We start from the raw sequence: 13496 nt of genomic DNA on the forward strand, positions 1-13496 counted from the left end.
TAGTAAAGGAAAATGATATTCCTTACAAAGAACTATGGGATATATGTGAGTACGCATGAGCAATAGTGATACACATCCAAATGAATATCATGCAATCCACATAAAGAAGAGGATGATTGATGCATATCAATCAGACAAACAAATGTATTTCCTTCTCATTGCTTTTAAATACAACAAAGAACATATCTTCAAATATGAATTTGCAAGATAATATGTCAAATTCTTCCAAGCAACAACATAATAGCAAAATAACCTATAAAGCGGTGAATGGTAAATGATACGCCGACATTCAAGCAATGGTAGTAAAGAAGTCACAGATGAATAATGCAATTACTTATGTATGTTGAAAGTCAACATACAACGAGCAGTGTGCAATAAATGTCGGATCCTATCTATGACCAGCTATATGCATGCATACAACTGAATATACCGATCTTATGTAAGCAGAGGTGAATAATACAAAATGAATGCAAGTTCCTACGAGCAGTGGTAGAAGTTTTGTCGTACATATAACATGCCACCCAAAAGAAAGATACAAGGGAGCTGCAGCAGATGGCAGCACCTACCAACCTGAAGCAGGATATTAGTTAGTGTACTACAATTTACCTACAGAAAGCAACAAATAGTGCACGACAGTCTATCTGTACAATGCAGCAAACAACTCAATCCAAAAGCTGCTACAATATGTCATTGGATCTGCAACATTCATGCAAGCGGACAAAAGACGTTTCACAAATATTCCAAGAATATCTCCTATACGTGCACCATAGTTTGTATACATATAGGTACACAAAGGATAAATACAATCATAACACCCGCATAGGCCCCGACGAACATGTTATAAGTATACACGTGACATTTAGGGAAGCTGCGCAGGTTAATAAGTGAATTCAAATTCAAACCCGATCCTCTTGAGTAGATAAATAGGAGTCGACAAGGTTCCACAAATAATTATAAAATACCGCCAAACACCCGCATGGGCTCTGGCGAGCGTGTTATTGCTACACACGTGACGTCTAAAAATGCTGCGCGGGTCAACAAATGAATTCAAGTTTGAACCCGATCCTTCTATGCGGATCAATAGGAGTCGACAAAGTTCGAACCATCAAACAAATATACAGTTGTGGTGACCAGTATATTTATTTTAGTACATTCCTATTAGGCCTTCAAGGCTTATAACAAAGAAAATTCACTAATAAAGACATAAAGCCTGTGAAACCCAATCCTCTGCTAATAACTCGACAGAGTCGACAATGTTTATCCATAAATACAAATATTTTCAAATGAAAATGATCCAATACTTACCCCGATGATGGCCGTGTTGACTGTAGATATCAACCGGAGGGATTCGCAAATATTTTCAAATGTCAATCAACTACTCCAAAATCCAAAAACTCAAAAATCCAAAATATTTAAAACTAAAATAAATCCATCATCACTTAAAGAAAAATTCACCCATCATCCATAACAGTTTGCCGAGGTGGACAAATTGAAATTTACTTTAGCTCACATAAAGCTAATGCCTAGTCAAAACTATCACTAGGATCCATTCTCAAACAATCTCCTGCCAGTAAGGATTGTGGTATGTGCCCTCTAACAGGTGGTTTTGCAGCAAAATGACACCACAGGATAAACGTTATGACCCGGGGACATCTAAACCGAGGGGTTTTACTGCCAAATGGCACCGTGAAATATCGATTATGGCCAGAGCCAATACGTTCCTTAGCGGCATCAAATCCTTGAGATATGAATCAATAGGATATGATCGATAAGGCACAAAGCTCTCTATTAGCTAAGGTGGATTCAAATTTATCCCCTAGACAAACATTCACCTCAGGTCTACAAAGTTCCCTTGGACAAAGCAACTCATGGCTGCCGACAAGGATCCTTCCGTCAGGTTGGGTCAACTACCTCCTCTGACTAAGTAGACCAGGAACCACGATGGCCCGGGACGATGGAACCATGGGATCTTGATCAGGTCTATCCATTCCCCTACCATCTGCTTTAAGTGAAAGATGGTGCAATTTCCAATTTTAAATATCAAATCTCTAAATCTTCCAATCCTTTAAATTCCTAAATCCCAAACCCATACTGCTACTATATGTCAGATAACACATATTTATATGCATCTGATTGACGACTAGCCTTAATCGAAAGTTCTCTCTCGTGATCGAGAGGGGTAATTAACTATAGGGGCTTACGCCTATATGAAACCAGAACTCAGATCATAAAGTCCTTACAAAATGAGGACGAAATCTCTGGGTAGTGTCTTATCTACAAACCCATCTGTCTTCCAAAATTTACCCCGAAACTTATTCCGTTAAAACTCCCACGCCAAAGAAAGGAAAGCAACAATCGGGCGCAGGCCGGGGCCGAATTTTTGGAGCCCACACTGACCATTGTCGCCGACTATGATCACTCCAACCACTATTGCCCGCCGATTACGGTCCCTCCGACCACCGTCGCCGGCTAACTATGATCTTTTCGACCACCGTCGCTCACTAACTACAGTCCCTCTGACCATCGTCTCCCAACTACAGTTCAACGTGACCTCCTTCGCCTGACTACGGTCCTACCAACCAAAAGAACAACCCAACATTCTCTTGAGCACAACTCTCATGTCATTAAATTCTTCTAACCCCAAGTGTGTAATAGCTCTATATGGTGTACATTGAGCCAATGTCTTCCCCCGAAGAAATGACATCATTTGTAATCAATAAGAAGCATTGGTGGAATTATTTTAACTGGGTCAGGCCCCATAATTTGTTTCCCTTTTCATGATTTTCCACATAAAAATCTCGGTGTCTCTGATGACTCTTGCACCCCTCTCTTATCTTATTTGTATGCTTGATCTTCGTATAAAGTTTAGATGTTAAACTCTATATCTCTCTACTCTCACAAATATTCCAAGACGCAACAATTTTCTTTCAAAAAATATAGCACTAGGAGTATGCTATGGATCCAATGAACCCATATGCCAGGCTGAGTCATCGAATGAAGGAAAAGCAGTATAAGAAACAATGGAGTTAGATCAACATTACCAAGCAAGTCTTCATAGGCGTCTCCAAATAAATAATCACTCATCACAAATACAGGCGAGAACACTTGGTCAAGGCATTCCACAGTATCAGGGGGAGAAGAGAAGGTCAGCTGTTTTTTTCGGCTAACCACAGCATCAGCATCCTTTCCAGGGAGGCTGGTTGAAAGCGGTACAAAGAAATGCTCGGATTCATCACTGCTCTTCTCATCTGATATCTCAGAATTACTAGATGGACCTGACAATGCAGCTTCGCGAACAGTACGCTTAAGATTTAGAGCATATAAATACCCATCTGCATACCAGGAAAGAAAACAATTGTTCTGAGAGTCATTGCCATACCATTATTCAAAAGAAGATAACTTTTTGTATAAGAAACTTTCATAGGGAAGTGCTGAAATAGCACGTAATGAATGCAAACCTTCTGCTGCAACGTCTGCATAATCATTTTCAAAAGGTTGGCCTACAAATTTCACAGTAGGAATATTTTCTGACTGATTCGGTAGAACAGTTGTGGCATGCCGCTTTCCAGTATGCGTACTCTTTCCTGATGAATTTGGAGTTAGACTAAACAAATGTGGAAGTTTAAGAGGCGGGCTGCCCGAAGCCTTTCCAGATTGAAGGGAGAGGTTGGAGGCCATCTCAACTAGTTGATCTGTATTTTCCTGCCACAAAATGCAACCACAAGCAATTAAACAGTTTCAGGCAAACAACAAATGGCAAGATTAAGGAAAGGTAAAATTAAAATTAAAATCAAAGACAATGACTCAGCGTCATAAATATACTACTCAAGTAGAAGGGCTATCTACATACTTGAATCCTTCCACTGCTTTGGGCCTGTGTTGGTGAGCTTGATCGCTCATTATATTCATCTAGTGCAATTGGTGATATGCTATTCACTTCTTCTGTCAGCTCTGCTATTGACTTCTGCATTGTTGGGACTGCTTCTTTAAGTTGACTGATAAGTCCCTGTATTTAAGCAAGAGATATTTAATCCATATTTTGGAGAACAAAATAAAGAGTATGACAACTTCATAATTTAGAAAGTCTTCCTTTAATTTGACGGCCAGGAGGTAATCACACTATGGCTTTATAATATGAGCCAGAGAAAGAGTTTTGTTACTGGAAAACTATAAGCAAATCAAGTTTATTTGGTATCATTGTTGCAACAGCCCTAGACTTTTAATTGGGTTATATATATATATATATATATATATATATATATATTTTTTTTGGATTTTTTTTTAATTTCTTTCTCTAGACCGAACTCTTGGGCCCCCGATAAAAATTTTTTGGCTTCACCATTGTCTACAAAGGAATATCCGAGTATTAAAACAATATATTAAAAAATTAATGACATGATATTTAACAAATTTTATGCTTGTTGTCGACTGCCTAATGTAACCCTCAACTTTTCTCATCCAGGGCTTGGGACACGACAACATCAGTGTTAATCCAAGAAAGATTATGGGCCACATCAGTAAGATCCCAATATTCAATTCAAATATCTAATGATTATAATTAAAAACTTCCAAAAAGTGTTATTAAAAAAATATTGAATAAATAAAAAATATGAGTTTCTTAGTTTGATGAAAAGTGAGTGCAAAGTATTCCAAATATAGAAGTTTTAGGAATTTTAGCGTTTAGCATGATGAAAAATAAATTATGCGTAGCAGAGATGCATTCCAAATTCAATCAATACATTTTATATGTATTCAAAATTAGTCTATGTTTGGTAGAATTCCAAACCAACCACCACCACCTACCACCATCATCGGCATCCACCCACTCGTCGCCGCCACTCAGTTCCATCACCATTGCACCCCGCCTCCGCTACTAATCGCCACCGACCAACACTAACGACCACCAGCACCTATCATTGATCGGCTTTACAGTACATTCATTTTATTTTAAACCAACAGAAAAAAATCACCTCTATATGTTTTACACTCGTTCAAAATTTTTAAATATTTTAAATACATTACATTCTTTTTATATTGTACTCTATTTTAATCTTTTGGCTCTCTTTCTTTCTTAAAACTACGATCTTTATCTCTCAATATATTGCTCTTCGCTCAAAATCCTAACCTCTCATTCTCAAGCAGTCAGATTTTTTTCAAATATTGCGTCCTACAACAACTAAATGAGACATACTTGGCCTCTTTCTCGTCTTCAGCAGCCCAACGACTTGAACCATCTACAAAGCAAGATTTTTCCAACCTGTTTACCCCTTTATCTACATGTCCTCTTATTTCTCAACTTGGGCAATAAAGTCCTCTATGAATATTTAGCAACTGCAACTTCAATTCTAAAAAAAAAAATGTTATATCAAATACTTAGCAATTCTTATGTGCAAATCAAGCGCTAAACGTAGAAGTGGTTATACTTTTTTATAATTGATTTTATATTCCTAAATTAATGATACGTCAGATTATTCATACATTTTCACGTTATTTTGGTTTTTTGTGCTTGGAGGTAGACTTACATATTATTTAAACTTGTTATTCTTTAAAAGATATATTTTTTAACTTTAATATTTATTGAAAATCCTATGTAAACTTCATAGTTATTGGTTGTTTTTTTTTTTTTTTTTTTGGTTTTTTTTTTTTTTTGGGGGGGGGGGGGGGGATCAACATTAAAAAATTGTTTGATTTTAGTGATTTAGCATTTTTCCATTAACTCTTTATTGGTATAATGTTTCTTTATGTTAGGTTTGTGTTTCTACATGTAGAGGTATCAAAACAGGTTAAAAGGTCGTGTTTGGGCCAGACCCTATATTGATCTGGCACAAATCCAATCCACCTAGAGCCCGACCCATTTGAAAAATGGGTCAAAAAGATGAAACTAAACCCGACTAGCTAGCAACTCGAATGACCCAACCCAACACGATAACCCATTTTGTCAAATTTTTTTTAAAATTGTTAACCATAAATTTTAGATTAGTTGATCGAAAATAAGATCATACCAACAAACAAACAAAAGTTAAGAAAACAAATATTAAATGAGATAGTTTGGTAAAAAAAATTAAGAAAACAAATATTAAATGAGATAGTTTGGGGTCAAAATCGGGTTGGCGAGTTAACCCAAACCTGACCCGTTTAATAGATGGATCATATTTCCAAACTCAAACCTGACATGTTTATTAAATGGGTCATCCTGAACTCAGAATTTTTTAGGTTGGGTCTGAGTCGGATTATTTATTTACAGAATATGTATATGCATTATGAGTGGGCACATACATTTAGTATAGCTATATTTTCTTTAGTTTTTAATTTGATTATAATGTCAACACTATAATACTACCAATCAACAACGTTTGGCGATTAAGAATCAATAAATGTAGAAAATATGGTTCATTGTCCAAATACTACTACACAACTTTTATTTTCAACATGTTATTAAGGCTAATATTGTTGAAATTGGAATGATTGATTGAAAAAGAAAGTTTATTGTACGGGAGTATTTTGTTGAACTACCAATATCACAGGGTAAGTGCCTAATATATCATACACACCTATGGAACTAAATTTCATAGAACAAAAAATACTTAGAAGCATCAAATATCAAAAAACGTTAAGATTAACCATGTTAACTGGATAAAAGTCAAAAGAGGCTGAAATTGTTGCATAAAGACGTGAATGCATAGCTTGAAATTTCAATATTTCATGATCCAAAGAATTATGATTGGTGTCATATTAGAAAATAATTGCCAAGATGATCAATATTCATGAATATCTTCTCACGATAGCCAAGCATCTATGAGCAAATGTCTTTTGAAAAATTTAAATCATCATTATGAGTGTTTCGAGGAATACTATTAGAAATGATTATATAAGATATAGGAATTTGAGAAAGATAAGTTTAAAAAAATATCTTTAAAATATTCAAAGGGATTCATTGACTTCAGATTGTTAAAGTTGTAATCAAAGAAGAGGTTTTTGGATATCATTAATTTGATGATGTCTAAAAGCTACAAAATCAATTATTAGTTTTATTGATCTAAGCACTCCTGGCATAAAGATTTGCGATGCCATTTTTGGCTGTCTATTGGATCGGAATCTCACAGACAAGGTATTTATAATCATCTTGGATACTGCTAGTGCCTAGTAGCAATGGTTTGGGGCTAGCACATTAAAAGTAAAATTTTCAGTGGAAAGAAAAATTGCATTTTCAAGATCTATTTATTCATATTAGGTGTTGCGCACATATAGTAAAGATAATGGTACATAAAGGATTAAAATGTAGACAATATGTTATTAAGAATTCAAGAGAGTAAGTTAGGTATCTTCAAAAATCATATGCTTGGTTACTTGAGTTTGTAGAGGTTTCAAAATAATTGGAGGTTTTCACATCATAAAGTTTGTCCAATTGATGTGGCAACAAAGTGAAAGTCAATTTCATCTATGCTCAAGTATACTTTCTGTATCATACTATTTCATGATAATAAGTATAAATGGTTGCAACCTATGATGCACAGACAAGGATACGACAAGGCACGGACATGGGATACATCAATTATAGAAAATATAGGATACGGATATGAGTTGGGCACGGTATTATAATTTTTTTATTTTAAAAATAGTGAATAAAAATTGAATAAGTATACTATTAAAAATAATTTAGAAATAATAAATCATTTAATTGAACCAAAAATTGCGACCCACCAAAGAGAAATGAAAATGAAAATATTCGATGAATGTGGTTTTGAGTGCAGACAGAAGGCGTCTACAATTTACAACGCCGCGCCACTAGATCTGCGACACTTATACAAGCAAACAAAAGGCGTCTACAATTTACAATGCCACGTCACCGAATCTGCAACATCCATGCAAGCGGATAGAAGGCGTTTATAAATATTGCAAAATCCCCACGTACATGCACCGTAATTTGTATACACATAGGTACACAAAAAGGGGAGGTTATGCAATCATAAACCCGCATGGGCCCTGACGAGCGTGTTGTAGAAACACACGTGACGTCTAGGGATGCTGCGCTGGTCACTAAATCTGAACCCGATCCTCCTAAGTGGGTAAAAGGGGTTGACAGGGTTTAATTATAAAATGCCCCCAAACACCCGCATGGGCCCCGACGAGCGTGTTGTGGGAACACACATGAAGTCTAAGAATACTGCATGGGTCACTAAATCTGAACCCGATACTCCTAAGCATGTAAGTAGGAGTCGACAAGGTTCAGCAAATAACTATAAAATGCCCCCAAACACCTGCATGAACCCTAGCAAGCGTGTTATGGGTACGCGTGTGACGTCTAGGGATGCTACACTAGTTAATAAGTGAATTCAAGTTTGAACCCGATCCTTTCATACGGATCAATGGGAGTTGACAGGGTTCGAACCATGAAATAAATACACGGTCGTGGCGACCGATATATTTGTTTTAATACATTCATATTAGGCCTTCAAGGGCTATAACAAAATGAATTCACTAATAAAAGCACAAAGCCTATGAAACCTGATCCCCTATCGGCAAGTTGATATGGTCGACAAGGTTAAATCAAAATAGAAATGACCCCTTACACCCCGATGATGACCGTGTTGAATGCTAATCTTAACAAGAGGGGTTCATTCCAAATATCTCTGAAATGCCACTTAAATGTCCATCAAAATCCGAAATCCAAAAAATTTCAAAAATCCAAAATATTTAAAAATAAAAATTCAACCATCAAAATACTTGAAGAAAAATTCATTAACCCTCCGCAACAGTTTGCTGAGGTGGACAAATTAAAATTTACTCCAACTCACATAGAGCTAAATACCTGATCGAAAATATCACTAGGATCCATTCTCAAATAATCTCATGCCAATAAGGACGTGGTACATGTTCTCTGACCAACAGTTTTGCCGCCAAATGGCATCGCAGGATAAACGGTTATGACCCGAGCCCCTCTGAACCGAGTGGTTTTTGCCGCAAAATGGCAACACGAAATACCGGTTATGGCCAGAGCCAATACGTTCCTTAGTGGCATCAAATCCTTGAGATATGAATCAATATGGCATAAAACCCTCTGTTAGCTAAGGTGGATTCAAATTTGTCCCCTTATACAAATACTTCCACCAGGTCTACAAGGTATACTTAGACGAAGCAACCCATGGCTTCCGCAAGGATCCTTCTGTCAGGTTGGGTCGACTACCTCCTCTGACTAAGTAGACCAGGGACCACGGAACCATGAGATCTTGTTCGGGTCCATCATCCATTCCCCCCACCATCTGCTTTAAGTGTAAGATGGTGAAATTTTCAATTTTAAATATTAAACCCTTCTAATTTTCATATTTTTATGCCCATGCTGCTATTATATGCCTAATACTACGTATCTATAGATAAAATGTATATGATTGACGATTAGCCTTAATCGAAAGTTTTCTCTTGTGATCGGCAGGGGTAATTAACTATAGGGGCTTGCGCCTAAAGGAAACCAGAACTTAGATTATAAAGTCCTCGCAAAATGAGGGTGAAACCTCTGGTAGTGTCTTTTCTACAAACCCATCTGTCTTCCAAAATTTACCCCGGAGCTTAATCCGTTAAAACTCCCCCCGAAGAAAAATAAAAGCAGGTGGAGGCTGAGGCTGAATTTTCGAAGCCCACAGTCTAGAGCCCAAGACACCAAGAAGAACCCTCACAAGAACACAATAATCAAAATATAATCCTAACCCTCATCTCCCTCTCAAACTTAAGGCATGTAATTAAAACAATAAGACAAAAAGACCTTAAGGCCCTTGCCTCCTCCTCCTGTGGCTCCAAATTTGAATTTAAAATCAAGTGGACCCCACCCCACCTCTCTCTCTCTCCCTCTTACAGCCGCCCCTCCTGCTGTAGACACGAACCGGACCCTTCTGGACCGATCCACTAGGGGCCGGGTCTAACAGTTTCATTAAGCTTCTATAAGTGACTAATATCTTGGGCTTTTTTTATTTTATTTTATTTTATTTTATTTTTATGCAGGTTACTCCAACAGTTCAACAGCTAAATTTACTCTTCAGCTTGTCTATTTTGATTTTTTTTTCCGACAATTGTTGAATGGATTTTAGATCATTTTAAACATTGACAACCTCAGGGATCCACTTAAATATTTCTAATCCTCAACAGCTGTTGTTGATACTGCTTGGCCAATGGGCGTTCTTAGCTTTTGTAATGACGCAAACAAGCAAATGAATTAATCAATCTAGAGTATGTATTTGTAAATTTATGTGGCATTTTTGAATGATCTATTAAATCTGTGCTCCATTTGGTATTTCATGGTCATCCTTAAAAAAGTCCCAAGTCTTTGTGTTCGAAATTGCAAATTGTAAGTGATAACTTTTTAACTGTCATATATTTTAACATAAAATATTTCTAATATTTTTTTATAATTATTTGTCTATTTATGAATGATTTTTAAAAAATTTAATCGTTGAAATTAATATCCTTTAAGATGAACATGAGCCTAAAGTGACCGAAATAAAAACAAAAGTTTTCAGACATAATCAAATATAAACCGAGCTAAAACAGAGCAAAAGCTGAATAAGCCTAAGCTCAAACGCAAAGCCAAGTTTGCGCAAGCTTGGATAATTTACAGCCCTACCTATAACACCAGCTCGGAGTCCTTAAAACATGAAAAATAAAATAATGATTACGCCTCAAAGCAATTACATCAGGGATCTACAAGTCAAAAACAATATATGCATATGACTAACTGCTTATGAAACACTCTTTACCTGTATGCTAATTAAATGCTGGCGATGTTCAGCTAGGGTTGCTGCCAATGATTCAGCATGACCAGCAGTACCATCATCAGATGCACTGCGAAGTAGTTCTGGGCCCTCTCCATCATTAGCTTTGGCCTACAGAACAAAATCTAGTCAATGATTTGCAACACAATGAACTATTTTAAGAAACAGCGGCTACTACACCAAGATCACATGACTTTCTCCTATTGGTGCATGCAGTTGCAGAAAGAAAAAAAACAGCTCTATTTAACAAAGGTCAAATAGGTAACAAAGGTACAACAACGACAACAACAAAAGCAGTTGCAGAAAGAAAAAAAAAGCAGCTCTATTTAACAAAGGTCAAATAGGTAACAAAGGTACAACAACAACATCAAGCCTTTATCCCACTACGTGGGGTCGGCTACATGAATCCTTTTTCTCCATTGTGTCCTATTAAAAGTCAAATTATCGTTTAAATCTAATAAAGAAAGGTCATTCCTAATATTTTCTAACCAAGTCTTTTTAGGTCTACCCCTACCTTTCTTAACATAAGTCAAATCTAATGCCTCTACTCTCCTAACCGGGTCATTGGAAGACCGCCATTTTATGTGACAAAACCATCTAAGGCGACTCTCTCTAATCTTATCTTCTACTGTAGCTACTCCAACCTTTTCACGTATATGCTCATTTCGTATCCTATCTCTAAGGGTAAAGCCACTCATCCACCTGAGCATCCTCATCTCTGCCACACTTAACTTAGTATTATGCTTCTCTTTTAATGGCCAACATTCGGCACCATAAAGCATTGCAGGCCTCACTACCATCTTATAGAATTTTCCCTTAAGTTTGAGGGGTACATTTCTATTACATAACAAGCCCGATGCATTCCTCCACTTCAACCATCGAACTTGAATTCTGCTAATAATATCTCCATCTATTTCACCATTACTCTGAACAATAGATCCAAGATATCTAAAACGTGTACTCTTATTAATGACTTGATCGCCCAAAGTCACAATCCCCTCACTAGGTCTATTACTACTAAAATTACACTCCATATATTCCGTTTTAGATCTACTCAAGCGAAAACCTTTAGACTCAAAGGTTGACCTCCATAATTCAAGTTTACCTTCAACTCCCTCTCTAGTCTTATCAACAAGAAGAATATCATCAGCAAAAAGCATACACCAAGGTACATCCTTTTGCAAATGTCTAGGTAACAAAGGTAAAATAGGATAAAAGAATCAAACTGCATGATACACAAATTTATCAAACAATGATCACACATCACAAAAGAAATCTAACTAGCTGACCATGAAAGCAGGAAAAAAATGAGATAGCAAAAAACTTTAGAAAAGTAGTTGTCCAATCTATAAATGCATAGCTAGAACCCCTTTCCCCGGAGAGAACACCTCTGTTAGGCCGGTTCAACCTGAACCGGCTCAGGTCTACAAGAGGCGGCATTTGTCCGACTCCCTTTCTTCTTGCTGCCCACATTAGTGGGCCCGTCAAACGGAATTCAAAATTGAAAAGCAGGGGTTGGCTAGGGCTTGGGAGGGAAATTAGATTAGAAAAGTTTATGTATTAAAGAATATGAGATATTTTAGGGAGAGGTTATGTTTTTGTTTTGCTCTCTATTAGGGTTCTTTGGCGACTTGGGCTCTAGACTCTCTTGTCTAGAGATTTGTGAGAGACGATCCTCCTCTCAAATTGAGGATCACTTGTATCCTATGATGCACCGACACTTCTCCTCAAAGAGGCATGCAGTGTCCGACACCGTGTCTGACACGACACTCGTCCGACACTCCTCTGACACGTGTCGGACACGCCGAAAACGTGTCCGATTAAAAAAATATTAAAAATAAATTGGACACGCGTGTCCGACACGTGTCCGTGTCCGTGCATCATAGCTTGTATCTTGTTTTCGTGCTTGTTTGGCTTTGATTTTCGTATTGCAATCTATCGCTTGTGCTGATTTCTCCCAGATTTTGTGCTATTCTTGTTGTTTTTCACCAATTGGTGATTGGTTTGCTTGCGAACTCAAGTATTTCCTATCAACCTCATGGCATGTTTCGTTGCCAAATAATGGGAGGAAGTTGCACTTTCTAATTCTAAAAAGTAGAAGTTGGAGAAGCCATTTCTAAGAAAGCTTACTCTAATATTTGGGTGAGGAAGAAGAGAAAACCTTTGATAATGCTGGAAAAACTATCCCATTATGCTCTTGTTAATTGGTTGACCATTAGGAAGATTGGCAGCAAAGGGCTTAAGATCTCTTACTCTGCAAAGTGCAAAGGGGCAGCCAGTGGGCATAAATCTACAAGAAAATCAAAGGATGATGGATCTTGAAAGAATGAAGATATTTTAAGGAAAAAAGAACCGAATTGCCTTGCAGTTTCCAGAAACTCTCTAAGGATAAGAGTAAGCGAAGGCAGCACATCAAACACACAAGGTGATTCTTCACTGTCCATATTCTCAGATATGAATAGTAGTTACAATAACTACTTGTAGATATAGATTGAAATATGGTAGCCATAAGTCCAAGAAGAAAAAAAAAGACAATAAATTTCATAAATAAATAAGAATAAGACAAGACATAATTAAATGACTTTAATAAAATAATATATAATCTATTACAACGAATAATTGATGATTATGCTGAAAGGCATGCTAAATGGGCTCGAGCACATTTAGGTGAACAAATATGTGTGGATGTACATGTATTTGTAAAGAGCGCGGACCTAGGGCAATGGATAGTTTCCT

At 36.9% G+C, this 13496-nt stretch overlaps 1 protein-coding gene across 1 annotated transcript in view; it reads right to left on the reverse strand.

The window, feature by feature from the left end:
- The window catches only part of LOC110112346 (AUGMIN subunit 6), a 44551-nt gene that overhangs the window by 5833 nt on the left and 25222 nt on the right, over window positions 1–13496 (reverse strand). Inside the window, exons 9-12 of the mRNA XM_020844541.2 lie at window positions 10746–10871; window positions 3851–4006; window positions 3459–3702; window positions 3042–3332 (exon numbers count right to left, since the gene is read on the reverse strand). Of these exons, the coding sequence (XP_020700200.1) occupies window positions 3042–3332; window positions 3459–3702; window positions 3851–4006; window positions 10746–10871 (817 nt within the window). The remainder of the gene's footprint in view (window positions 1–3041; window positions 3333–3458; window positions 3703–3850; window positions 4007–10745; window positions 10872–13496) is intronic.

This window comes from Dendrobium catenatum, unplaced genomic scaffold (genome assembly GCF_001605985.2).
Source record: "Dendrobium catenatum unplaced genomic scaffold, ASM160598v2 fragScaff_scaffold_1375, whole genome shotgun sequence".
Taxonomy (NCBI): Eukaryota; Viridiplantae; Streptophyta; class Magnoliopsida; order Asparagales; family Orchidaceae; genus Dendrobium; species Dendrobium catenatum.